Source organism: Girardinichthys multiradiatus, chromosome 19 (genome assembly GCF_021462225.1).
Source record: "Girardinichthys multiradiatus isolate DD_20200921_A chromosome 19, DD_fGirMul_XY1, whole genome shotgun sequence".
Lineage (NCBI taxonomy): Eukaryota > Metazoa > Chordata > Actinopteri > Cyprinodontiformes > Goodeidae > Girardinichthys > Girardinichthys multiradiatus.
The window spans coordinates 12737037-12764253 of record NC_061811.1 but is presented as its reverse complement, the minus strand read 5'-3'; the positions used below and the strand labels follow the sequence as shown (position 1 = coordinate 12764253).

The following is a 27217-nucleotide window of genomic DNA, read 5'->3' as shown; positions in this document are numbered from 1 at the left end:
TAAAAACTGTACAGAATACAGTATTTTCTACTTTTTAACAAGTTTTTTTATTTTGTTTATGTTGAAAAATGAATATCTTCAAGGGCAATTATTTGTAGAGGTTTTAAAAAGGAAAATTCTTCATTTGATTAAAAGAAAACGTCAATTTCTTTCACTTTCTTGCCGTACCTTCAGGGTTTGTGAAACACAACAAGACACAACAATGATCCTAAATACACATCAAAACTGGTTTTGAAATTGATAAAGCAGACTAACACTGAGCTTCTGAAATAATCCTGACCCAATTAAAAATCTATTCTCATTATAAACTGGGTCTGCATGGCCCTAAAAACCCAGCAGCTTCAGTAAGCTCTCCTATTTGGTGGAAGAACAGTGGTCAACTATTCAGTCAGAATTATACCAGAAGCTTGTTGGTGGCTACAAAATGCTTCTGGTTTCTCTGCAGCTTGGAAAGGGACATCTAAGGAAATATCAGTGGAGCTGCGTGTATAAATTTAAACCTGTATAATGTTGACTATGTAGAAAAAAAAAAAAAAATCCACAATAAATGACATGTAGTACAGTTAGTTCCGAGTTTAAATTGTAGGCCTATATATTTTGTATTATCAGTTTACCCCATAAAAAGAAATTGTTAGAATGTATCACTAAAATCCCCAAATTTATATAATATTCATATAATAAGCGAGATTTGGACTAATTTTTTACAATTCAGAGTAAAACGCTTCCGACGTTTGAAGCTGCATTTTCAGCTTTCCTAAAGAAGAATAATTGAACTAACTTCAGGCTGAACTGTAGAAAATTATGTTTTCCCCACATGTTTTATTATAGTTGTGTTATCCAAAGGGCCGATGCTGCAGCAGAAGCGTCCTTGCTCCTTCGGTTGCAGCTTCGCTGATTTCCGTCAACGTTCGGAAAAAGACGGAAGTCAGAGAAATTCGCGTCCGTTTTTTTCCCCTGAGAAGAAGCGCCGCTGTGAGGAAACGTGTCACGTGATTGAAGGGATATGGAGGTACATTTTTAATGGGCTGAGCTGGATTTAAGTACATTAAATCGGACTGTCAGTGTTGCGTTGTGGTAAGAAAAGGTCGGCTTCGCTTTTACTACTCTCTGTGTAGCTAGCAGCTAGCCAGCTCTAAGCTAAAGGGAAGCTCAGAAAGAGCAAACAAGTAAAGGAAAGCCTGAACCTAGACGTAGAAAGCTTTTTCTTTGCTTTAGTTGTGTTTAACAGAGTGATTTCTGTTTGCTAGATTTCCAGCCTGTTTAAAGAGGCTAACTTGTCTCTCCCTCCTCCCTGCGCTGGCTCTGAGGGGCGGTCTCTCCTCTCTTCCAGCCCCGCAGTCAGAGGTGTTTGTCTTGTCATGACAGCCATGGCGAGATTAGAAGCTACATCTGAGCTCCAGTCTCGGCTGTCATCCTTGTCATTTTCATCCTTCCCCGGAATAACCTCCAAGCAGTGCGACAGCGGACCGCCGGGGAGGTAACCTGTTGCTCAGAGCTGCTGCAGTGTTTTCATCCTTGTGTGGGTATTTTGTGCTCTTGTTTTTGTAATTGTCTTAACTCCAGGCTGCATAGTACAAATCTGTCGGAGAGCTTCACCCAATCCAGCAATCAGGCCAACATGAATGAAACCAAGGAGGGTACAGCGCACCTTTCTAAGGTATGCTGCAAAGCTGTCAGAAAGTAACAACAACCTGGAAGTTAAGTGTTATTTATTTTCTATAATGCGCCATATGCGTGTGCATTTTTAGGGTAATGAAGAGGCTCCTACTGAGCTGGCCCTGGGGGAAGGAGGCGAGAACAACAGCAGTGCTGGGAGCTGTCAGCCCTCTGCTGAAATTAAAGGTGAGACCCTGCTGACAAAACTGTTTACTAGAGATGCACGATCAGTGGTGGGGCTGCATAATATTTTCCCACTATATTGGTATCGCCATGTCGAAATGCACAATACAAACACAGCAGAGGACTGTTAAAAAAGCAGGAACTATTATAAGGTGTAATATATTCATGTTGGATGGGGTCTCACTGTGGTAGATGCCTACATCTGACACAGACTGCGGTGTCAAAAATGCTAAAGAATGCAGAGTGGTGGTAGCACAGATGAGAAGTGCAAGAAAGAGCAAACATGTGGGTTTGTTGCAGTGATGTGATTGACTATATTTATCAATAATATTGCTATTGCAGGAATTTTTAATATTGTGCAGCCCTGAACAACAGTGGTCAAGTTTTCTAGCCGTCCTCATTGAACAGTCGTTAATTAATTATTTTTTAGGAACAGAGGTGACATCACGCTGCTGTGTGAGGAAAGAAAGGTTTTTACTATGATTTTAAAATAAAGAGCGTTACACAGTTGGTAACTGTCATTAGCATTTCATATTAGCCATTAGAGTGGCTAGTATTACGAAAAGGGCAGATTCTGTGTGCATTCTAAGAGAATGTAGATTTTAACATCACCGCTGAGATTTGTAAAAGGCTGCCAACATTTCCAAATCCAGCACGACACTCAGAGGTTAAAAGCTTACAGGGATAAGACAGAGCGACTTTTCTGCGATATTCAGCCTTGCTGAATGTATCGCAGAAAAGTCGCAATACATTGTGCTATAAGTCCTGCTCTCTCTCTCTCTGTGTGCCTGAATGAACCTTAGACATATTGTGATATGTCATACAATATGTTTCCTCGTAAACTGCTTCCTCGGTGTCCATTTTTTCACCAACTTCAATTTAAAAATATGACTGAGATTGATGACTGAGATTGCTCACTTTAAGTCTTTTTCCCCTCAGTAACAACTTTCCACACCGAGGAGTGTTCTTGCATATGCTAACATTGGCTCTGGGCCAATTCATCCTTTGGTACTTCAGTGAAACAGCCCCAAGGCGGAAATCAGCTGATGTCCGATGGGAGACATGACCTTAGCATACCCTTATATGTCGACCAAAATGTGTTTTATTTTAAACACCTCACTGATACTGAATATAGCTGACATTGAACTAAAGAGTGTTTTTGTTGTAACCTAATAGCGCGTAGATATAGTGTATTCACCTAATGGAAAATTATCCAGTTTTTTGACTTTCTAACTGGCTTGTAAATGGTCGCTGTCAGTCAAGCAGAACATCGGCTGATTTCTTAGTGCATCTGTTTTGTTTCATTTCATATTTGGATGCAGAGTATTTTAAATGCATTGTAAACCATATGCTTAAAAACACCAAATCTGATTTAAATTGGCTTTTAAAGAGTTAGCTGTCACTCTCTGCTTAAACAGTTTTTTTCCCCACCCAGAGGCTACCCAGATGCCACCCTTGCCGCCCCCAACAACTTGGACATCTGCTGCAGTGAAGGAGCTGAAGGCAAAGCTCCGAACTGAGAAGGACAGTGTTGTGACAGTGTACCGAGGAGACATCATGACGGTCCACGTCCCCACCGTCCCCGAGGCCAAGAGAGTGTGCTGGGAGTTTGCCACAGATGGCTATGACATTGGCTTCGGCATATATTTTGACTGCACCCCTGTGACGAGCAGGTCTATCACGGTGCACATCAGCGAGTCGAGCGATGATGAAGACGAAGAGGAAGAGCTGGAAGGTCGGCTTGCATTTAAGAAACTAGATTTATTTGTTTGTATAATGCTGTGGGATGCCATAAGCATAAACACGTAAAGCCACAGCTTTTATAGGCTATAAGTTGTATTCCATGTGCGAGGAATTCACACCTTCGGTGCCTGTAGGCTGGAGTCTTACTGCAGTAGATCAACACACGAGACTAATCATAGTCTCCAAGATACTGAAGGTCACAGTGAAAGTTTGAAGCATCGTAACAATAGATGAGACACAGAGGAGTTAGAAAAATGATTGCAACCAGTTTGTGCCCATTCACCCTTAACAATTACCGGTTTTAAATTCAGCACAGCCCAGTTAAAATCCATTATTTCAGAATCCCTCGCCTAAACATTCTGAACCGAGTTCACATTTCCAACATGAATTAGTTCTCATCCATTTTTCATGTCGTAAAGTTCAAGAAATGTATGATGTTATTCAATAATTTGCTAAATCAATTTGAGGTTTTGACTGAACAGCGGTTTATTTAGGCTATGTTCATAATTACCAATACTTTTAAAGCACTATAGGATTGGTGTTTTCTTTTAAATAAAGAAACTAATGAGGTTTAGGCACATTAGCTGGCAAAATCTTCCCCCAGGTAAATTAAAGACATATGTGCTGTTATTAAGCTACACCTACCTGTATGATGGTCTGATAGAAAAATTAGAAGTGACAGAATGCAGCTGCACCTTCTTTGCTCGTATCTGCCGTATTTCCGGCACATTAACAATAAACAAAAATAAAAAACACTGTTTAATTTATTAGTTGTGATGGTTAGCTCATTAACCCTCAGTTGATATTCTTAGATTTGACGCAAAACCGAAGCGTTTTTGTCTAGTTAAAGCTGAGCAGATTATTAATATTGGGTGCCCACAAAGACTGTGTGTTCGCAGCATCTGAACTATGCCTGTACTGTCTGCGTACACACACAGACACACACACACGCATTCAGCCAGCTGATTTTGAAGTGTAGACTTTAGCAAACATTTATAATAAACACTAAATTTAGCAGGAGCTTTCACGTAAACTGTGTTATTGGACAAAGTATTTTATGTTGCCACTCTGGATTTCTTTAGAGTAACACATGTATAATAAGCTGATATTAGCTGGTTTTGTCAGGCTGTGGAAGGTTCCCAACTTTGTTTTCAAAAGACTGTTACCTTTAATAAGGATGATAGATGGCGGTCCTTTAGTTTCCGTGCTGACTGTACGTCTTTTTTCCAATTTAAGATATTTGACACAGCAGAATTTATCTTTTATTTTTTGTAAGCAAGGGAAAAGTGTTTGAGCTTTCTGTCAGCCAGCTGACAAGCAATGCGTAATTCCTTAGTCTGAGGCAGCATGTTGACTTTTTGGCGTATGCGATGTGTGTTGCAGGGCCTCTCAGCAATGAAGACGTCGAGAAAGGCTCCAAAAGCAACACCAACTCAAATCTGGCTGAAATCCTGCCCGTGTACCGTCAGGACAGCCACTTGTCCGTCCAGGGTGGGAGCCACGACTTCCCAGGTGAAGGCACTTACCTCCTAAAGTTCGACAACTCCTACTCCCTCTGGAGGAACAAAACTCTCTACTACAGGGTGTATTACAGTGCCTGAGACGCCAGTTTTGTTGCTTATGAATGTAGAATTTACAGAAGAATATTTCTCCTGAGAGCAAAGAACTATTTTTTTGATTTGAGACATGGAAAAAGATATTAAATAATTTAAGAAAGAAATGCAGGCACATCTATTTTATATTTGCTCTTCAGGTTAAATGAGTTTCAGCGCATCATCTGTGTCAGTGTCCTGTTGGAATATAATCAGAGAAGCCTTGTCATGTGCCATATTCCCATGTGCACTGTGTTGTTTGGTCAGGAACCCATCATAAAGGTATATTGTCTTTACCTGTTACATTGTGCGAACCTGCACAGAGTGTGTTACTCTACTCCACATCCTTAATCAACCGTGCTCTAAAGAAATTATTATTTTTCATGTGTGGGTCCATATGTGTTCACCTTTTTGCTCTGTTGCACCGTCGTTTGTTGTGATAATCATTCAGCTTTGTGTGTAAATTATATTTTTTTTACTGTTGAATCTAATCATGTGACAATCCAGGATATAATATACATTCTCTCTACTGGTTCAGTGGGTGCTGAAGGAGGATTTTAGTTGAACGTACTAAATTGACAGTTTTTATGGTGCATATAAAAGCCCTCATCAAATAACGCTCTAGATTCAATATTTACCCTTGCTTTGCCAACGTTTTAATTAGCTGTTTTAATAGAGGCCAGTTGCAGTGTTTCACCCCAATGTGTTTACTAAGTGAAGATCATTGTGCTTATTTTTGATGTTCTCTGTGTGTTGGACCATCATTTTCTTGTAAATTTTACACTTTATCACTTTCACTCATACGCATATTTCCAAAGATGTCACCGATTTGGCTGCTAATGTCGTATGCAATGTAAAGCAACTGTTTTAAAGTAGTTTGCTGTCCCACACCTTCACTTCAAAGTATACTGTTTGTTTCTGAAATTTATATTCCACATTAAAGAGAAGATTGTCTAGTTTTCTGCGTCTCATTAATCGGTTGGTGGGGAAGAAAAGTATCAAAAATGTAAAGGTAGCTGCAGGTTGCAAACTGATTATCCTGTAAACATGCGCTTTTAGCTTGCTGCCATTTCATAATCACAGCAGAGCCAGGATTAGCACGTTCCTCAGTATGTTCCCTTGTGTTTCTACTAAATTGCAGCTTTAGGGGATTGATGTAATTGCTACAGTGGTGCTGATGAAACCTGGTTTTATTTTGAGAGCTCCCTGAAGGCCAGTCATAGCCCTAAAGTAACATCTACCTTCACTTATGCATCACTGTTTCTAAAAAGCAACAAGACAAGCATGTTTTTAGTCTCCTGTGTGTGGTAAAACTGCTTTGCTATACAGGTCCTTCTCAAAATATTAGCATATTGTGATGAAGTTCATTATTTTCCATAATTTCAAGATGAAAATTTAACATTCATATATTTTAGATTCATTGCACACTAACTGAAATATTTCAGATCTTTTATTGTCTTAATACGGATGATTTTGGCATACAGCTCATGAAAACCCAAAATTCCTATCTCACAAAATTAGCATATTTCATCCGACCAATAAAAGAAAAGTGTTTTTAATACAAAAAACGTCAACCTTCAAATAATCATGTACAGTTATGCACTCAATACTTGGTCGGGAATCCTTTGCAGAAATGACTGCTTCAATGCGGCGTGGCATGGAGGCAATCAGCCTGTGGCACTGCTGAGGTCTTATGGAGGCCCAGGATGCTTCGATAGCGGCCTTTAGCTCATCCAGAGTGTTGGGTCTTGAGTCTCTCAACGTTCTCTTCACAATATCCCACAGATTCTCTATGGGGTTCAGGTCAGGAGAGTTGGCAGGCCAATTGAGCACAGTGATACCATGGTCAGTAAACCATTTACCAGTGGTTTTGGCACTGTGAGCAGGTGCCAGGTCGTGCTGAAAAATGAAATCTTCATCTCCATAAAGCTTTTCAGCAGATGGAAGCATGAAGTGCTCCAAAATCTCCTGATAGCTAGCTGCATTGACCCTGCCCTTGATAAAACACAGTGGACCAACACCAGCAGCTGACACGGCACCCCAGACCATCACTGACTGTGGGTACTTGACACTGGACTTCTGGCATTTTGGCATTTCCTTCTCCCCAGTCTTCCTCCAGACTCTGGCACCTTGATTTCTGAATGACATGCAGAATTTGCTTTCATCCGAAAAAGTACTTTGGACCACTAAGCAACAGTCCAGTGCTGCTTCTCTGTAGCCCAGGTCAGGCGCTTCTGCCGCTGTTTCTGGTTCAAAAGTGGCTTGACCTGGGGAATGCGGCACCTGTAGCCCATTTCCTGCACACGCCTGTGCACGGTGGCTCTGGATGTTTCTACTCCAGACTCAGTCCACTGCTTCCGCAGGTCCCCCAAGATCTGGAATCGGCCCTTCTCCACAATCTTCCTCAGGGTCCGGTCACCTCTTCTCGTTGTGCAGCGTTTTCTGCCACACTTTTTCCTTCCCACAGACTTCCCACTGAGGTGCCTTGATACAGCACTCTGGGAACAGCCTATTCGTTCAGAAATGTCTTTCTGTGTCTTACCCTCTTGCTTGAGGGTGTCAATAGTGGCCTTCTGGACAGCAGTCAGGTCGGCAGTCTTACCCATGATTGGGGTTTTGAGTGATGAACCAGGCTGGGAGTTTTAAAGGCCTCAGGAATCTTTTGCAGGTGTTTAGAGTTAACTCGTTGATTCAGATGATTAGGTTCATAGCTCGTTTAGAGACCCTTTTAATGATATGCTAATTTTGTGAGATAGGAATTTTGGGTTTTCATGAGCTGTATGCCAAAATCATCCGTATTAAGACAATAAAAGACCTGGAATATTTCAGTTAGTGTGCAATAAATCTAAAATATATGAATGTTAACTTTTCATCATGACATTATGGAAAATAATGAACTTTATCACAATATGCTAATATTTTGAGAAGGACCTGTACACTTCAGCAAATTATGATTTTAAAACCAGATGGAGAGACTTGGAGTGGTGCTGCATTATGACAACCTGTTTTCACTATGTTGACGTGGTTCAAAACAATAAAGGAAAACACCACCTTTTATCTTTGTGAAAATAACAGACAGTGGTGTATTTGCTTTCTTTTGTAACACATAAACGTTTTAGATTAAACAGATTTTTATATCTGATAAAGATAACCTGACTAAATGCAAAATGCAGTGGTTTGCAGTTTTTTTAATTATGATTTTGTTTGTTAAAGGGGGAAAAAACATCTGAACTATTTGTCCCCATGTGAAAATATAACTGACCTCCCATATTAACTGGGGGTGAACCACATTTTTCCAGTTAGATTTTACTAGTCAGACCCAGGCCTGATTACTGCCTGACCACTAGAATCAAATAATTTCAACAGTACCTGTTGGACAACATGAAGAAGGCTAAACAATGTCAAAAATCACATCAGTTTTCTGATGTGAAGAAATTAAAGTACAGATGAGAAAAAAAGTCATTATCTGGACAAGGTTAAAGGGACTCAAGCGAACCACAATTATTTGGTTAGATAGTTTATTAAAAACCTGGGTCCATGGCAAAAAAAGAAATGAAAAGTAAGAGGCATATCCACAAATGGAAAAAACATGCAAAAGCTGCAGAGTCCCAAGGCCAAAACCAATGCTGACCAAATAGAACTCAAAGGCCTGTCTCACAAGAACATCCTGATTATCCCCAAGACTTAACATATTCTGTGGACTGACCACACATGGGTGGTACTTTTTTGGAAGATCTGTGTCCCATTACATCTGCCGTAGAACTAACACAGCATTTCAGAAAAAGAACATCATAGTGACAGTCAAACATGGTGGTGGTAGTGTGATGGTCTCGGGCTTCTTTGCTGCTTTAGGACCTGGAAGACTTGTAACTGAATTCTGCTTTGTGGCAGAAAATCCTGAAGGAGTTTGTCTGAGCATCAGTTTGTGACCTTAAGCTCAAGTCCACTTGGGATCTGCAGCAAGACAATTATCCAAAAAACACTAGCAGCTCCACCTCTGATTATCTAAAAAAAAAACAAAGCTGTAAGGGGGGCAATACTTTTTATTACTGCACTGTAAAATGGAAATTATTTATATAAATATATTATACATTTGATTATTAATTAGAAAAACCATAGAAGCTTGTGAAATATTTTTTATTTAACTTCCGTATTTGTATTTATATTCATATAGAATTAAAAATAGTTTCAGACAAACTTTCTGACTTCATAAAAAACAAATTATTTTTCCAATGTCGTTATAAAAACAAGTTTCCAAAATAGAAATATAAAAAATAAGAAATAAATTTGTTTCTTAAAATATAGGGTACAGATCGGTGCTATAGTAGCGGCTCAGTTGGCATTGATAAGTCATATTGGATCTGGTCTGTCTAAGCCTAGAAAATTAGCCAGCATTTTGAAAAGAGTCCATTCATCCTTAAATCATCTTTGCATTTTGATATAATATAAAAAATATAATGTAATGGATCTAAGACTAATGAGTTTTAACTAAGTTCTTCTTTTTGTAAAATATATATTTAACCAATGTAATAGTATTTCTAAGGAATATTTTTCACCTGATTTTTGACTTGCTAATGTCTTTCCAAACTAATTTCAAATATGTTTCATATTTTTAAATGTAGTGAATCACACTCTAGGAATTATCTAAAGCCCCAGAAAATAATATGGATTTTGCATAGCTTGTTTAATTAATTTGATAGTGTTTTTCTTAATTAGGCTATAAAATGTTAGGATATAATTATGCTCGCAAAGCTTAATTCATCTTGGAACTTCTCTTACACATTTATTTATTTTTTTTAAGTTTTTGTGTTTAATTTGTTTCGCAATTTAAGTGCAAAAACATAAAATTAATAAATCAATTAGCTATGACTGTGGTTAATTTGTGATTAGCTGCAGCTGCTTCTCCGTTAGCATCATTAGTGGAAAATATACGACTTAATAACTGATCACAGTAGTAAGATTTATAATCTGTATGGCCATTTGACGTCAGATTTGACGCTTTTACGTGATGATGTCGTAAATCTTTAAATAATCTCGGCACGCGGTCTGATTTTGGATGAATTGATCTTCAGTCTCGAGACGCCGCTCAGCGCAGCTCCCAAGTTTCACCGCCGTCTCCTGCCCGCTGTTTAAACCCTGATAGAGTCCATGCAAAATGGGAAGGCTGCATTTTTACGTCCTTTGGTCTCTGCGTGACGCTCCCCGGCAGTTTATTAGGTATGTAGTTTGTTTGTTAAGGCCGAGCAAGATGGCGGCGTGAGTGGCCACTTTCAACAATCTCTCTCAAAAATCTTTAAGTTAGGAGCTATTAATGTGACTTTGCCGTAAGAAACATTTACAGCGAAATCTTTACAAAATCTTCTAAATATATTGTGCTTAAAATTTGGAAAGGGGAAAAAAAGAAGACGTCCCGGAACGTCGTTATGATGGCTGCAAATTGCAAATGCAAATCGCAAGACGCCGACTAAAAGCCACAAACCGATGAAAGACCAAAACTTTTCATAAAATATAGCAAATATTTTCCAAACTCCAAAGCCTACAAATACCGAGGTGAAGAAACAAAAACAAATAGAAATGGGATTATACCAGTCGCTGTCAATCAAAAAGGGATTCAGCCTCAGACAGATCATCCAATCATCATGCAGAAGCTGAGCGTCCGAGCCAGCCGAGGCCAGCCCACTGCCCCATAGACCCCCAGAGACGCTCAGCGTCCGCTGGGCGGGACAAAGCCCAGCATTTTTGCTTCCCTATTGAACTCACTGTTTAAATCACTGTGAAGCTGCGGGAATGAGTGAGAGGAAAGCCGCGTCGTTACCAGAGACAAGAAGCTGATTCTGAACAAAAGTTGAGCGCGTTGTAGCGCATATGTTTTGACATTTTAGGGGAAGCTGAGCTTCCCTTGCTGTCTTGGTGCAATCACCACTGGATTATACATAAAGGCACAAAAACATTAGTACCTTAAGAGCACAGGAAATGATAATTAAAAATAAATAAATAAATGAGGGGTTTTCCAAGAGTTTCAGGTCGTTAAATATATATGATACAGATCATGTCTGAGACAAAGTTATTTCCATCTGCCAGAAGACCTGGATGCAAAGAAAAGCTACCAGATCGTGTTCACAGGCTGGGTCGTGTTGCAGGTACGAGACGTCCCGAGGAAGTCATTGTCCATTCTCCATGAGACACTACAGAGCTACGTATGGAAAGGGGCAAAGCTGTCACCCCTTTTGAAAGCAAACAACCTGCGATTAATGGAGGACTTCTCCCCAGAAGATCGTCCCAGAAGAAACATTCTGTGGCCACTGGTGAAAAAAGCATGTGAGGAAGGGAAAACGGCATTCATCATTGGTTCCAAAGCTTTGTTACTGACAAGGATGGACACAAGAAAGAACTTGTACTCTCTACTGACTATAGAAGATGACTTATCTGTCAAAAAGTCACAATTGACAGATAAGTCATAATGTTGACATATCCATGGTACTCTAGATGTAATTTATGTTGAGAGAGCTTGTTAGTTGCTCTGGTAAACTTATTCTCATGGTTATAAGCTACAGGTCTCAGTAGCTTTTTTCTTTTTTTTATTATTATTTCACTCAGTGCTTGAGGGACATCATTGAAAGAACGGCTGCTTTTCTGTTTATTAAGGAATTTTAAGATGATTTTTTGTTTTGCTTTATGCATGAAACTCATTCAACTTCAAATGACACAAAACTCTGGAAAACTCAGTGGGGGGATGAACTATGGCTAGCGCATGGTTCTACTCATTCAGCGGGAGTTTCATTATTACAAAACAACTTCAGTGGAGATGTACAGGGGTTGGACAATGAAACTGAAACACCTGATTTTAGACCACAATAATTTATTAGTATGGTGTAGGGCCTCCTTTTGAGGCAAATACAGCGTCAGTTCATCTTGGGAATGTCATATACAGGTCCTTCTCAAAAAATTAGCATATTGTGATAAAGTTCATTATTTTCTATAATGTAATGATGAAAATTTAACATTCATATATTTTAGATTCATTGCACACTAACTGAAATATTTCAAGTCTTTTATTGTCTTAATACGGATGATTTTGGCATACAGCTCATGAAAACCCAAAATTCCTATCTCACAAAATTAGCATATTTCATCCGACCAATAAAAGAAAAGTGTTTTTAATACAAAAAACGTCAACCTTCAAATAATCATGTACAGTTATGCACTCAATACTTGGTCGGGAATCCTTTGCAGAAATGACTGCTTCAATGCGGCGTGGCATGGAGGCAATCAGCCTGTGGCACTGCTGAGGTCTTATGGAGGCCCAGGATGCTTCGATAGCGGCCTTTAGCTCATCCAGAGTGTTGGGTCTTGAGTCTCTCAACGTTCTCTTCACAATATCCCACAGATTCTCTATGGGGTTCAGGTCAGGAGAGTTGGCAGGCCAATTGAGCACAGTGATACCATGGTCAGTAAACCATTTACCAGTGGTTTTGGCACTGTGAGCAGGTGCCAGGTCGTGCTGAAAAATGAAATCTTCATCTCCATAAAGCTTTTCAGCAGATGGAAGCATGAAGTGCTCCAAAATCTCCTGATAGCTAGCTGCATTGACCCTGCCCTTGATAAAACACAGTGGACCAACACCAGCAGCTGACACGGCACCCCAGACCATCACTGACTGTGGGTACTTGACACTGGACTTCTGGCATTTTGGCATTTCCTTCTCCCCAGTCTTCCTCCAGACTCTGGCACCTTGATTTCCGAATGACATGCAGAATTTGCTTTCATCCGAAAAAAGTACTTTGGACCACTGAGCAACAGTCCAGTGCTGCTTCTCTGTAGCCCAGGACTGGGGAATGTGGCACCTGTAGCCCATTTCCTGCACACGCCTGTGCACGGTGGCTCTGGATGTTTCTACTCCAGACTCAGTCCACTGCTTCCGCAGGTCCCCCAAGGTCTGGAATCAGCCCTTCTCCACAATCTTCCTCAGGGTCCGGTCAACTCTTCTTGTTGTGCAACGTTTTCTGCCACACTTTTTCCTTCCCACAGACTTCCCACTGAGGTGCCTTGATACAGCACTCTGGGAACAGCCTATTCGTTCAGAAATGTATTTCTGTGTCTTACCCTCTTGCCTGAGGGTGTCAATAGTGGCCTTCTGGACAGCAGTCAGGTCGGCAGTCTTACCCATGATTGGGGTTTTGAGTGATGAACCAGGATGGGAGTTTTAAAGGCCTCAGGAATCTTTTGCAGGTGTTTAGAGTTAACTTGTTGATTCAGATGATTAGGTTCATAGCTCGTTTAGAGACCCTTTTAATGATATGCTAATTTTGTGAGATAGGAATTTTGGGTTTTCATGAGCTGTATGCCAAAATCATCCGTATTAAGACAATAAAAGACCTGAAATATTTCAGTTAGTGTGCAATGAATCTAAAATATATGAATGTTAAATTTTCATCATGACATTATGGAAAATAATGAACTTTATCACAATATGCTAATATTTTGAGAAGGACCTGTACAAGTCCTGCACAGTGGTCAGAGGGATTTTAAGCCATTCTTCTTGCAGGATAGTGGCCAGGTCACTACGTGATACTGGTGGAGGAAAACGTTTCCTGACTCGCTCCTCCAAAACACCCCAAAGTGGCTCAATAATATTTAGATCTAGTGACTGTGCAGGCCATGGGAGATGTTCAACTTCACTTTCATGTTCATCAAACCAATCTTTCACCAGTCTTGCTGTGTGTATTGGTGCATTGTCATCCTGATACACGGCACTGCCTTCAGGATACAATGTTTGAACCATTGGATGCACATGGTCCTCAAGAATGGTTCGGTAGTCCTTTGCAGTGACGCGCCCATCTAGCACAAGTATTGGGCCAAGGGAATGCCATGATATGGCAGCCCAAACCATCACTGATCCACCCCCATGCTTCACTCTGGGCATGCAACAGTCTGGGTGGTACGCTTCTTTGGGGCTTCTCCACACCGTAACTCTCCCGGATGTGGGGAAAACAGTAAAGGTGGACTCATCAGAGAACAATACATGTTTCACATTGTCCACAGCCCAAGATTTGCGCTCCTTGCACCATTGAAACTGACGTTTGGCATTGGCATGAGTGACCAAAGGTTTGGCTATAGCAGCCCGGCCGTGTATATTGACCCTGTGGAGCTCCTGACGGACAGTTCTGGTGGAAACAGGAGAGTTGAGGTGCACATTTAATTCTGCCGTGATTTGGGCAGCCATGGTTTTATGTTTTTTTGGATACAATCCGGGTTAGCACCCGAACATCCCTTTCAGACAGCTTCCTCTTGCATCCACAGTTAACCCTGTTGGATGTGGTTCGTCCTTCTTGGTGGTATGCTGACATTACCCTGGATACCGTGGCTCTTGATACATCACAAAGACTTGCTGTCTTGGTCACAGATGCGCCAGCAAGACGTGCACCAACAATTTGTCCTCTTTTGAACTCTGGTAGGTCACCCATAATGTTGTGTGCATTTCAATATTTTGAGCAAAACTGTGCTCTTACCCTGCTAATTGAACCTTCACACTCTGCTCTTACTGGTGCAATGTGCAATCAATGAAGACTGGCTACCAGTCTGGTCCAATTTAGCCATGAAACCTCCCACACTAAAATGACAGGTGTTTCAGTTTCATTGTCCAACCCTTGTATTATGTTCAGTCTCGGAATCATATGGTCGTTTTATTTTACTAGTTGTATCAATAAATTTCTGGCTAGTGTCTGATTTGATCACTGATCAAATCAGATCAGACATCCTTCCAGCCCCTCTGTCGGGCCACAAACTTATTTTAATTGAAAGAATTAAATCTAATCATCACAGAGAAAATAAAATCACAACTTACTAGAAACTTAACACCTAACTTTTAGACAAAAGCAGTGGAAGGAAGCCTTAAAAAACATAGTATTGGAATGTAGCTTACGGTCAAAAGGCATTTTGTAAAAATATTAATGAAAGCTGGACCTGAAATGACATTTAAGAAAATAAAATCAGAGGTAATAAGAGATTATTTCAATAAATAGCATTCTACCAGAAAATATATCTGAAGAAAAAATTAGGTTAAACCAACTGCAATTGAACCTGGATAATATCTACATTTCTAAGGCTAAAGGAGCTTACATTCAATCAAGACAGAAAGGATTAGAAGAGGGAGAAAAAAACTCCTCTTACCTTTTTATTGGTTAGAAAAAAAGACACCAAATATTTCCCAGGATCTTTATTAGTCAAAATGTTCTGAAGAAACTTACAGAGTTTATAAACTCTGAACAAAATACAACCAATTAGTCAAAATAATAAAGACCACTGTGACTCTTTGGTTACAGTTGAATATATTCAAAAGTCCATTAATAAACTCAAGTCACGGGGTACCCCGTGAAGTTTTCCGAACAACTATCACCGTTTTTACATCAAGTGTATCTTGAAAGTTTGGATTGCTGAACACTTCCAACTATGACCCAAGGTCTTATAACTTTGATTCCTAAACTTCAAATTAGGGTTACATTACAACGAAATGGCTACAAAATTATTGCTGGTTGTATTGCAAAAAAACTTAAAAGTACTCTTGAAGAAGTGATTGATGAAACTCAGCCTAGATTTATAGTGGAGAGAACAAGTATTTGATACACTGTCAATTTAGCAGGTTTTCTCACTTGCAAAGCATGTAGAAGTCTTTATTTTTTATCATATGTACTCCTCAACTGTGACAGAATCTAAAACAAAAATCCAGAAAATCACATTGTCTGATTTCTAACTAATTAATTTGTATTTTATTGCATGACATAAGTATTTGATCACCTAACAACCAGTAAGAATCCCGGCTCTCACAAGGCTGTTAGTTCTTCTTTAGGAAGCCCTCCTGTTCTCCACTCATTACCTGTATTAACTGGACCTGTTTGAACTCGTTATCTGTATAAAAGACTCCTGTCCACACAATCAAACAAACTAACCTCTCCACGATGATGAGGACATCAGGGATAAAATGGTAGACCTGCACAAGGCTGGGATCGACTACAGGGAAACAGTCATGCAGCTAGGTGAGAAGGCAACAACTGTTGGAGCAATAATAATAAAATGGAAGATGTTCAAGATAACGGTCAATTTCCCTCAGTCTGGAGCTCCATGCAAGATCTTACCTCGTGGGGCATCAATGATCATGAGGAAGGTGAGGGATCAGCCCAGAACTACACAGCAGGACCTAGTCAATGACCTGAAGAGAGCTGGGACCACAGTCTCAAAGAAAACCATTAGTAACACACTACGCCGTCATGGATAAAAATCCTGCAGCGCACGCAAGGTCCCCCTGCTCAAGCCGGCACATGTCTAGGCCCGTCTGAGGTTCACCAATGACCATCTGGATGATCCAGAGGAGGAATGGGAGATGGTCATGTGGTTTGTGACAAAAATAGAGCTTTTTGGTCTAAACTCCACTCGCCATGTTGGGAGGAAGAAGAAGGATAAGTACAACCCCAAGAACTCCATCTCTACCGTGAAGCATGGAGGTGGAAACATCTTTCTTTGGGGATGCTTTTCTGTCAAGGGGACAGGATGACTGCATTGTATTGAGGGGAGGATGGATGAGGCCATGTATCGGGAGATCTTAGCCAACAACCTCCTTCCCTCAGTAAGGCCATTGAAGATGGTTCATGGCTGGGTCTTCCAGCATGACAACGACCCGAAGCAACACAGCCAGGACAACTAAGGAGTGGCTCCGTAAGAAGCTTCTCAAGGTCCTGGAGTGGTCTAGCCAGTCTCCAGACCTGAACCCAACTGACAATCTTTGGAGGGAGCTGAACGTTTGTATTGGCCAGCAACAAACCCGAAACCTGAAGGATCTGGAGAAGATCTGTATGGAGGAGTGGTCCAAAATCCCTGCTGCAGTGTGTGCAAACCTTGTCAAGAACTACAGGAAACGTCTGATATCTGGAATGGCAAACAAAGATTTCTGTACCAAATATTAAATTTTGTTTTTCCGATGTATCAAATTATTCTGTCATGCAACAAAATGCAAATTAATTATTTAAAAATCACACAATGTGATTTTTCTGGATTTTTGTTTTAGAAGAGTTGAAGAGTACCTATGATAAGAATGAAAGATTTCTACATGCTTTGCAAGTGGAAAAACCTACAAAATGAGCAGTGTATCAAATACTTGTTTTCCTACTGTACGTGGTAGACGTCTAACCTATAATATCAGACTTGTATTGGATTTGCTGGATTACTCAGGTCTAATGGAGGAAGATGGATTTTAGATGTTGGATTTTTTTTTAAGCCTTTGACACTGTTAAACATTTTTGTTTAAAGCTTTAAATGTGTTTTGGGTATTGAAAAATATTCATTGAAAGCTGTCAAATGCTACATTAGGAATGTTGTTATACAAAAACATTTTGGAATGATTTGAAACACTTTTTTTTTTTTTTTTATTGAAGAAATTTAAAATTACCTCAACCAAGGAGGCTGTCTTGTTTTGGTATGAAAAAAAGTGGAAAAGTAATACAGAACCTTTTATTTGTTGTTTATTTCTTTAAGATTTATGGTAAATGCCATATTTACTCCTCCAAACATCTGCAACAAAACCTAATTTCCAGATATTACCTTCAATTAATATCTTAAAGAGTTAAAAAAGTCGAGTTTAAATGTTAAAGCCAATCAAATTATATCTGCCCTTGAAAGATTACAACCCTCTAGCACCAATTTATATTCTGACCTTATAATAGGCATGTTCTTTAATACCCTTAAATATTATGTTTATATTCTGTTGTACATCAGACATGTTGTTCCTCTATATTTCCTGTTCGAAAAAAAAATGAAAAAAGTTTGTTTTGTAAGCCTTCAAATTTATTGTCTGGATGTCTGTAGCAAATCCAACAGAAGGTGCTTCCAAGTCCACATCCCGCTGCCTCTTCCCAAACAGCTGGTCGTCTTCGGTTTGGGAGAATGGTCGTGCAAAGACGCAACATTGTCGGCCGAGGTGGTGGTCGGTGAGGATGTCCAGCCACAGAACATAGGGACTCTGTCCACACAGATAAAGTACAGTAAGAGTGGATGAGAAGATGAAATCAGTGGTTTCCGTGGAGAAAATGCTTAGCTCCTCTTCTTCCTCTCCTCAGGTGTCTGACCTGGGAAGGTGACTGGAGCGATGACATCATCAGAGCGGCGGCAGAGAGAGGCCGGAGAGGAGTGTATGGCAAGATTGTACTGAAGGTCTGCGGAGAGGTAGGTAGGACATCCTCATTCCTCGGTAAAGCAGAGATTTGCAAAAAACTGCAAATGTTTTAAACTGCCATCAATCATTTTTAGAGTAATGTTTTTGTTTAAGGCACTTCTGACCAGTGACTAAATTAGGCATTAAAAAGGCTTCTTACAGTCAAGGGAGTGCTATGTCTACATTTACACAATATTGAGTACTGTGAAAGCTCACTACTCATTTAAATTCTGTGTTAGTGGATTATGGACCTCACTGTAGTTCTCTGAAGTCCCAAAGCCTTGGAGGTTGTTTTGTAACCAGTTCCAGATGGATTTTAGTTACTTTTTCTCATCTGTTCTTTGTCTTTAGATTAAAGAAGGATGTTTTTTATGATCGTCTAGCTTTCTTCATGTTGTCTAATTTAAGTGATTTCTTGTTTCTAAGACCTGGACCCACTACTAAGTTCCACCCTACAAAACTGCAGCTTTTTCCCCCTTTTAAAAAACAAGTTTTATGTCTGTCTCAAACCTTTTGCCCTTGACTGTACATGCAGCACACCCTTGACTTTAAGGAGCCAGAAAGGCAGGTCAGAATGAAGCAATTACAGAAAACATTCCTCTTTAAATTAGTAGAAAAGCTGCAAAACAAAAAGATGAAAAGGAAAATATTTCATCAAAACCAAATAATTAACAGGAAATCTTGCCTCTTGGAAGTAAACAGCTAATGAATGATTTCAGGACCAGATGCAACACTGTATGCCAGATTGTGAGGGTTTAATGTCATTCTCCTTGCCACAGGATGACATCAGTGTCGTTAGAAGTACCCCTTTGTCTCAGAGGAAACGCCTGATCTCAGAACAGCACAGTGTGACCGATCTCTCCAGCACTCTGCCGGAAACTGCTGAAAATGAAACGGTGAGACATGCGGAGTTTACCTGTCTTTTATTTTAAATGTCACAGTTCTCATCCACATCTTTGCAGATAATCTCAGAGTCCTCACACATGGGCAACAGTGTTTGCTATTCTGAAATCCAAGTAAATAAAGTTGACACCAGTGACTCTCTCCTGCCTGCAGCTTGGCCTACGGTGAGTGAGTTGGTATGATTAGTATTAATGTCCAAGTTAAATTAATTTGTGGGATGTGTTCTGTGCAACTGAAAGGATAAGACACCCAGGCGTACTGTCATTAGTCGGAGAGCCCGTCTGAGGTGGAGCTCAGAGGATATGGACAGTCTCACAGAGGACACGGACAAAGCATCCACCCCCAAGAAAAAGAAACTGTGCAGGATGAGCAGCCAGGAGGAAATGAGTGCGCAGATTAAAAATGAGAACAGGGAAGGTCAGAATAACAAACCTTACCAGTCTCTGAAGCCACATCTGTTTGCACAGAAACTGTGTTCATGGAGGCTGTGATTAGTTTCAGCATGCCCATCAAAGCGTTGGAGCCATACAATGTGTCTGAGTGACCCAGATACAGCTGTCCTCATTGGAGGGGAAACTTCAGATCAGAACCACTGCAAGGACTCCCTGTGGAAGCTTGAGTTGGGTTAGTTTGTTTGCTTTTATACTGGACCTTTCAACATTTGTTTTCCAACTAATGCACATTTTTTAATGCACAACTGCAAACTTGAATCAATTTTATATGATAGACCAATACCAATTAGTGCGTAGTTGTAAATTTGAGGGATAACGACTAGTTTTCTATAAAAATAAAAAATAAAGACTATATTATGCATTTATGTTCAGTTCCCTGATTCAATAAGTTACAGAATCACCTTTCCGTGTAGTTAAAGCTGCTGGTCTTCTGGGGTATCTCTTTCAATTCTTTTCCAGCTTTTCACTTTGAGAGATTGACAATAATGCCCACTCTTCATTCAAAAATAATTTAAGCTCAGTCATTTTGAATGGAGGGTGTCTTTGAAGCTCGATTCCCTGGACTTACCACAGATTTCCAGTCTGATTTTAGTTTTGAACTTTGACTAGGTCATTCTCAAAGGTGAACCTGCTTTTATCTATTGCAGCTCTGGCTGTATGTGTAGGGTTGTCCTGCAGCAGCCTCTAACAGGTTTTCTTCTTGGACTGTCCTTTATTCAGCTCCATGCAATTCCGCTTCAACTTTGACCAGGTTTCATGTGTCTGATTAAGAAAATCATCCCCACAGCATGATTCTGCCACCCCCATGTTTAACAAAACGGATGGTGTGTTTAGGATAATGCGCGGTTGGTGTTCAACCACACAGCGTTTTGGATTTAAGGCAAAAAACGAACTTACCATTTATTAATGACGAGCTACATTTTGAAGGCAAATGGTAGTACTGAATTAAATGTATGGGTATTGGAGTGAATGGGGCTGAAAACAAATGCATTTTCACTTTTCAGATTATTTGTAAAAGCATTTTTCCCAAATTGAAAGCATAAAATCCCAAATGGATTACGTTAAGAGTATGCTGTGATGGAAAAAATGTGACTGCTTTTGGAAGATGCTGCTTTAATGTAGTCTCCTTCCAAATATATTTGAACACAATTAAATCCTACATCTGTAGTGCTAAACCAGACATTCCTGAATGTTTTTTTTTGTTTTTTTTAATAGTAACTACATTCTTGCGTTACTTTTACATCTTTTTAGATGGTGACTTCTGGTTCCCAATGAACTCTTCTGCTTCTGGACCCGTGCCTCCATGTGCACGGGGACACACGGCAACCTTTGACCCAGACTCTAAGGCAGTGTTTGTGTACGGTGGCCTGCGGGAGGGTCAGCGCTACAGCGAGATGTACATCCTTAATACTCTGACCTGGAAGTGGAGGCTTGTCACTGTAGGTTTGTTGTGAGAATAGGCTCATTTAGGAGTATTATTTAGTACAGACATTGCATTTCATGTTTTCAAAGCTGGTAGCTTTATAGTTTGTGTTAGATGCTTTGACTTTGATCTCCTTTTTAAACCCTTCCAGTATTGTTTGTACTTGGGTTGAAAATTTCACATTGCAGCTTTCTGTTAAACATCTTCACCATTCAGTGTAGAAATAGCTTTAAAGAAGTTTCATAATGTTTGGGTAAATCAGTTGGGCCAAACTGTTTTTAATAATGAACTCATTTGCATTTTAGATGTAAAAAGATATTTAATTCAATATATTTTAATACAGGTGAATCTATAGTAATATCCTCTACTTGATTTTAAGAAAAGATTTAAAGACTATTCACACTAATGTCTCTAGTATGTTTTGAATTGCCAAAATTGTCCGTTTGGGTTTCATATTTACAGTAGATTTCTATTTCTGCACAATGAAAGTGTAAACACCCTCCAAAAATGTTTACTTCAAATTTCTCCAGTAGTAACAGTGATTGTATGTAGTTTTGGTAATGTATTCGCTTACTTATGTATACTTTTTTTTGGTAAACGTTCTTCTCAAGGCAAAAGGGAATGTGCCGAATTTGTCATACCACTCAGCGGTGTTCTACCAGAAAGAGCTTTTTGTCTTCGGAGGAGTTCAGCCCAGCCATGCACTGGGAGATAGATCCTGCTGTAACACTCTCTACATCTTCAGTCCAGAATATGAGCTCTGGTACCAGCCCATTGTGGAGGGGGACAAGCCTCTACCTCGCTTTGGGTCAGTCTGGTTCGAAAAATAAAGTAATATTTATTCATTTTGTACTCGTTAAATACTGACGTAGCACTTCTTCAGGCACTCGGCTACTCTTCTTGGACAGAAACTGATAATTTTTGGAGGACGAAAGACGGCGGCCTACCTAAATGATCTTCATGTTTTGGATCTGGGTAAGGAGACTGATTTGATGCCTTTGGTAACAATGTGCCCCAGTTTGCTCTAATGTTTGCATTTTCCTCTTTGAGTGAAGGACTGATGGAGTACACAGCTGTGAAATATGCGAACATGCCACCGTTGCCTCGAGGGTGAGTACATAACTAATCAACCTTGAGAAATGTCATCGACGAAGCCATCTGGTTCCAGAATATAGATTTTCTTTTTTTAATCTGGTGTCTTAAATCATCCCATTAAACCAAGCTGAAAATAAAATGGCTGAAGATGCAGAGAAAACCATCTCACATGTAAATGACTAGGTTTCATGCGGCAGCTCCGGTGTTGGATAACAGGATTCTGATCAGTGGAGGCTGCTGTGCAATTGGAGCTCTGCAGGATGTACATGTCTTCAACACAGGTGAGTGCTGATACTTGAAAATGTGCAGTCCTGTGTGAGAGAATAAATAAAATTATGCTGCTAGTTATCTGTTCAGTAAGAAAGATGTTCTGCTTTGTTTCCCCCCATTTAGAAACCAATATATGGAGCTCAATTGCATGCCCTCTGCTTTGCTCCAAGCCCCGTGCAGGACACAGCATGATAAATTTACAAACGGAGCAGGGTGAAAACAGAAATGTCAAGTGCAGAGTGCTGGTCTTCGGTGGGTCTGACTGCTCCGGTTGCTTCTATGGTGACACATTAAAATGTCCCGTGGAAATTACTGGTGACAAATGATTATACTTATGCAGCTGCAGAAAAAATGACGTAAAAGAAAATAGGTTTCTTTTGCTTTATTCTGGTCATAAATCAGAGTGTAACCACAGATTGTGCACCAGTAATAAAATGTATGCACTGATTTCTGAGGTCTTGCACTTTGCGTAACAAATGTTTCATTTGCATGTTTTGCCTATTACAAATCTGAGTTATTTGATGTTGGAAATATATTTGTATGGAATATTTTGAGTTTCATTGTTATTTAATGTTGATTCAATAAAACACTTCTTTAAAGCATTTTATTTAACACTGTACTTGTGCCACACTATCATCAGTTCATGCTGAAAGATCAGCAGGTGTGTCAGGTTGGCGAGATGGATGACTCAGTTTGAAAGCTTCAATCTCAAGCAGGGTCTCATTTATCCTTTTAATGGTCGGATATTGGCTCACGTCCACGTTATACCTGCAGAAATTACATGACATAAGTGCTTTACTAAATTCACATTTTGTCCCATTCAAACTACAAACCTACAAGAATGTTATTGGAATTTATGAAAGACCAACACAAACTACTGCATAATTGTGAAGTGGAAGGAAAATTATGAATGATTTTCAAAATCTTTCACAAAAAAATCTGATAAGTTTGTCGAGCATTTGTATTCAGCATGGCAGAAGTACTTCTTTTGGATATGTTTATCAGTTTTCCACAGCTACAAAGGATTTTGTGCATTTTTTTTTCTTTACCAAATACACAATTACCAAAAGTATTTGTCTACTTCTACGTGTACATCAATTATGACATCTTATTCTTAATTTATAAGGTTCAATTTGTTGATGGACCGACTATTGCCAGCAATAGCAACTTTAACTATTCTGTAAACATTTTCCACAATGTTTAGGCTTGTTTTCATAGTAGAATGGGAAAACCAGAACAACCAAAGGTGTTGAAGAAGGTTGAGGTCAGGACTCTGCAGGCCAGTCAGTTTTCTCCACAACAAACCTCATACATCTGCAGCCATGGAAGTGATTGAAACATCACTGATTTTGTGGTGGGACTCTATACTTTTGGCAGCAGTGTAGTTTAAGCTCAGCCTGATCTGATTGCATGGGGAGTGTCTGGGAACAGCAATATACAAATCTTGCCACAAAATCTCAAATGAACTTTGATTGGGCCATTCTAATGCATGAACATCCCAAAAGCATGATGCTGTCACCAATATGTTTCACAGTGTGGTGTGTTCAGAGTAATGTTTGGTGTTTTAAAAGTAAAATGCTGGTCTCTTTGGATCAGAGAACCCTTCTCCATATTTCTGCTGCATCCTCTACATGGCTTTTGGCAAACTTTAAACAGGAGTCTTTCTGCTGTTCTCCTTGCCTGTCTTCAATGAGACCTACATTTTCTGGAGTGCCTGCCTGTCAGTTTAGGTGTATGGCGATGTCTTGGTAGGTTTGCAAAACTCTTCATTTTCAGACGGTTGAACAGTGCTCTGTGAGATGTTCAAAGCTTGAGATATTTAATAATCTAACCCAGGTTTTAACTTGATCATGCATTAATTTCCTTCCCTAACTATGAACCATTTTGTAAACCTATCAGAAAATTTCAATAAAATACTATAAAGTCTGCTATTGCTGCCTGACAAAATGTGGAAATTTTCAATGGCTATATATATTTCTATAAGGCACTTTAGCTTGATGTGCAGGAGTTTTTTCAAAGTAGAAGATGTAGAGCAACTCAAAGTGATTTGTGAAATGTTGAAATACACACCTCTGAGCATTGTAGACTTGTGGGACCAAACAAAGGTCTGCCATGGAAATCTATAATGAAAGCAATCAGCAAAGTGTCATGTCTTTGCTGTATTTCATTTTTCTTTTAACTTTTGTTCTGATAATCATGTTCTTACCTCATCACCTACACAGTATTTGCCTGAAGTTTCCTTCAGAATGGTCTCTAAAGCTGTAAGAGATCAAAGTTCACACAAAACCCAGTGAAAACATAATTTATGAGCGCTTTTATAACTAAGGACAAACAAAAGCTTCCACCGACCTTGAAAACCACGGTTAATGAAGTGCTGCGCCCATGGTAACTTCTCTGCTCCGATCTTTTGGAGTACGTATACATTCTGAAATGTATCAAATGTTACTATAATGTTTCAGACTATTCAAAGTGGAACAGAAATCTTGGTTTTATAGCTACCTGCAGAGGCTGTATCCCCGAGGCAACAAGGTCACTTATCATCCGAACCTGGGCACGAGCCTTCGGGTCCACAGGAAGAAGACGAGGTCCTGGTCTGGTCTCATCAATGTACTGGATCACTGCAAGCTACATGAGCAAAACAAGTGTGTTCAGTAGGATTAAATGTGCTTTGAGAAAGTATTCATGCCCCTTTAACTTTTTCACATGTCTTTTATTGGGAATTAGCCTCACAGACCAACACAAAACTTTGCAGTGGCCCAATGTAGTTCCCTCCATCTTTGATCCTGTGACCCCACCATGATGCTGGGTCATCCCATTTCATTTAAAAATATACAGTACCACACCAGACCTCTCATGGATTTTTTTGTTGGTGAAAACTTTTAAGGACCTATTCTTTTCACCCCGCAAATACTTGGATAAAACCGGTTAGAGGCTGAATAAGACTTGATATTTGGGTGGAAGTTCATCTGACAGCAGGGCAACAATGGACTGGTTTAGATTAAAGTGCATTCATGTCTTAAAATGACCTAATAAATGTCCAGCCCTAAATTGAATTGAGTCTGTGGCAAGTCTTGAAAGCTAATCTTCACAGAGCCTCTGAGTACAATTTGTTTGACCTTGAGCTGTTTTCAAAAATTGGCAAAATCTTTAGTCTCTAAATGTGAAAAGCTGGTAGACATATGGGCTCAAAGAACAAAAGATGACTCTTGAAAGCCATAAATATAAGTGCATACCACACTTTTCATATTTCTATTTGTTAAAGAAGTCTAAAATCATTAATTTAATTTTCATCCTCTACAAATTTATGTTGAGTTTTGTGCTTTTCTATCACATAAAATCCACAGAAATTTGTGGTTGTAAATTTACAAAGTTTGAAAAACTTCCAGGGGTGTGAATACATTTGCAAGGCACCGTATATACTTGTAGGCTGACATGGATAGAGGGCTTAAACTTACAGACTGAAAAAGAGTGGTGCCATCAATTTCCACAGCAGGAACCTGCTGCATGGGGTTTAATGTTTTGTGCTGCTCTGTAAACTGAGGTGGACAGAGATATACCATCAGGTTTAGACATCTATTAAACTCAGATATATAAATATACACTGCAAACTGCACTGGAGCTAAAGTGAAGTTGTAATCATGGAATAAAATGAAAGATATTTTTGCTTTCTCAAGGAAACAGTAAATGTTCATACTATACCTGCTGACCGCCATCTTTGATAAGATTGACTGCAACATGGTTATATTCAATGCCCTTAAGAGCAAAAGCTGTGCATAAAAAGTTTAATAATATCTTGTTAACATAACAATGCTCTATAAAAGAGAAAAGCAGAGTAACTTACCAATCCGGACCCTCCAGGAGCAGGAGCTTCTGAAGTATCCATGGAGTACAGGCTAAAAGGAAAAAAAAAGAAACAAACATCGGAAGACCAGAATATAAGAGAACGTTGCATTTTCCCTACATGTAGTTTAGATTTGCGTGGTTCACCTTGGTTTGGGTTGCCATAGCTCCGTGAATCTAGTAAAGTCTCAACTAGAGACAATCAAGTGTTGCATGTTTTTTTCCTATAAATTCCCATCCCCTCCAGCAGCCAATGGGATGTGTCCCTGAATTCCCTCCTACTTGTACTTTGGTCCATGGCTTTGCATCATCTGGTTCACATTAAACACACACACACACACATAACTAATAGAAACACATATTAAAGTACCTTAACACGGCAAACTAACGTCAAGCGCATCCTTGTTGTAGTTATATCGTTTGTAACATGAAAATAAAGTGAACTCCTGGCTTACTGAGACGTCTGTTGTGTTGTGAACACTTCGCTATTAATTCGGCTTTCTTACACTTATAAGAAGAAAACAATAACAGCAGAAAAAGCTAGACTGAAAGTTGTTACTAAGAACACAACCCTGTTGGTCACTGTTCAGCTCCAGGTTACATTAGTTGTTGGGCTAAAAAATATGGCGGACTAACCAGCGTCATAGTTATAAAACAATTGAAACTGCATCAGCGTCCGGATCTTACGTCTACGTCGCCGCCATATTGTGAGTGGCAGTTGAAGGGACTTCATCTCCCTAAGCCCCCCCCCCAAAATTATACATTAATAAATATTTCAAACGTATAGTCATTTCAGACGATCACTTTACATAACTATGAGTTAAAATTAACAACAATACATTTATTTATGTTTTTTTAA

At 39.6% G+C, this 27217-nt stretch overlaps 3 protein-coding genes and 1 long non-coding RNA gene across 11 annotated transcripts; 2 read left to right on the top strand and 2 right to left on the bottom strand.

The window, feature by feature from the left end:
• The first annotated feature begins 905 nt into the window (after positions 1 to 905).
• tmed8 (transmembrane p24 trafficking protein 8) lies at positions 906 to 6130 on the top strand. Of its 3 annotated transcripts, none has more exons than XM_047392926.1 (6): positions 906 to 1009; positions 1331 to 1477; positions 1564 to 1657; positions 1749 to 1842; positions 3275 to 3574; positions 4966 to 6130. In XM_047392926.1, the coding sequence occupies exons 2-6, from the start codon at positions 1359 to 1361 to the stop codon at positions 5181 to 5183; spliced, it is 825 nt and encodes a 274-aa protein (XP_047248882.1). In that variant the 5' UTR covers positions 906 to 1009; positions 1331 to 1358; the 3' UTR covers positions 5184 to 6130. The 3 variants fall into 3 exon arrangements, with proteins under 3 accessions (XP_047248882.1, XP_047248880.1, XP_047248881.1); XM_047392924.1 differs by having other exon boundaries at positions 915 to 1074; XM_047392925.1 differs by having other exon boundaries at positions 925 to 1084.
• Positions 6131 to 10137: 4007 nt separating this feature from the next.
• On the top strand, positions 10138 to 23120 carry zgc:163014 (uncharacterized protein LOC100038766 homolog). 3 transcript variants are annotated; one of them, XM_047346020.1, is made up of 13 exons: positions 10138 to 10391; positions 18030 to 18200; positions 18281 to 18386; positions 19155 to 19271; positions 19317 to 19442; positions 19518 to 19695; positions 19774 to 19902; positions 20982 to 21169; positions 21765 to 21961; positions 22037 to 22128; positions 22209 to 22263; positions 22432 to 22529; positions 22642 to 23120. In XM_047346020.1, exons 1-13 carry the CDS (start codon positions 10330 to 10332, stop codon positions 22842 to 22844), a joined length of 1722 nt encoding a protein of 573 aa, XP_047201976.1. In that variant the 5' UTR covers positions 10138 to 10329; the 3' UTR covers positions 22845 to 23120. The 3 variants fall into 3 exon arrangements, with proteins under 3 accessions (XP_047201976.1, XP_047201977.1, XP_047201978.1); XM_047346021.1 differs by having other exon boundaries at positions 10139 to 10391; positions 19338 to 19442; XM_047346022.1 differs by lacking the exon at positions 19317 to 19442 and having other exon boundaries at positions 10139 to 10391.
• Positions 17672 to 19848, bottom strand: LOC124855892. Its single transcript, XR_007035178.1, has 3 exons — positions 19716 to 19848; positions 18290 to 18407; positions 17672 to 18183 (listed from the first exon to the last, which is right to left on the bottom strand). It is a non-coding gene; the product is annotated as an uncharacterized LOC124855892 (long non-coding RNA).
• gstz1 (glutathione S-transferase zeta 1) lies at positions 22886 to 26970 on the bottom strand. Of its 4 annotated transcripts, none has more exons than XM_047346024.1 (10): positions 26814 to 26969; positions 26506 to 26669; positions 26360 to 26411; positions 26218 to 26285; positions 25974 to 26054; positions 25018 to 25143; positions 24868 to 24943; positions 24725 to 24777; positions 24589 to 24638; positions 22886 to 23286 (listed from the first exon to the last, which is right to left on the bottom strand). In XM_047346024.1, exons 2-10 carry the CDS (start codon positions 26521 to 26523, stop codon positions 23160 to 23162), a joined length of 651 nt encoding a protein of 216 aa, XP_047201980.1. In that variant the 5' UTR covers positions 26524 to 26669; positions 26814 to 26969; the 3' UTR covers positions 22886 to 23159. The 4 variants fall into 4 exon arrangements, with proteins under 4 accessions (XP_047201980.1, XP_047201981.1, XP_047201979.1 ...); XM_047346025.1 differs by having other exon boundaries at positions 26218 to 26271; positions 26814 to 26968; XM_047346023.1 differs by lacking the exon at positions 26506 to 26669 and having other exon boundaries at positions 26729 to 26970.
• Between the last annotated feature and the right edge of the window lie 247 nt (positions 26971 to 27217).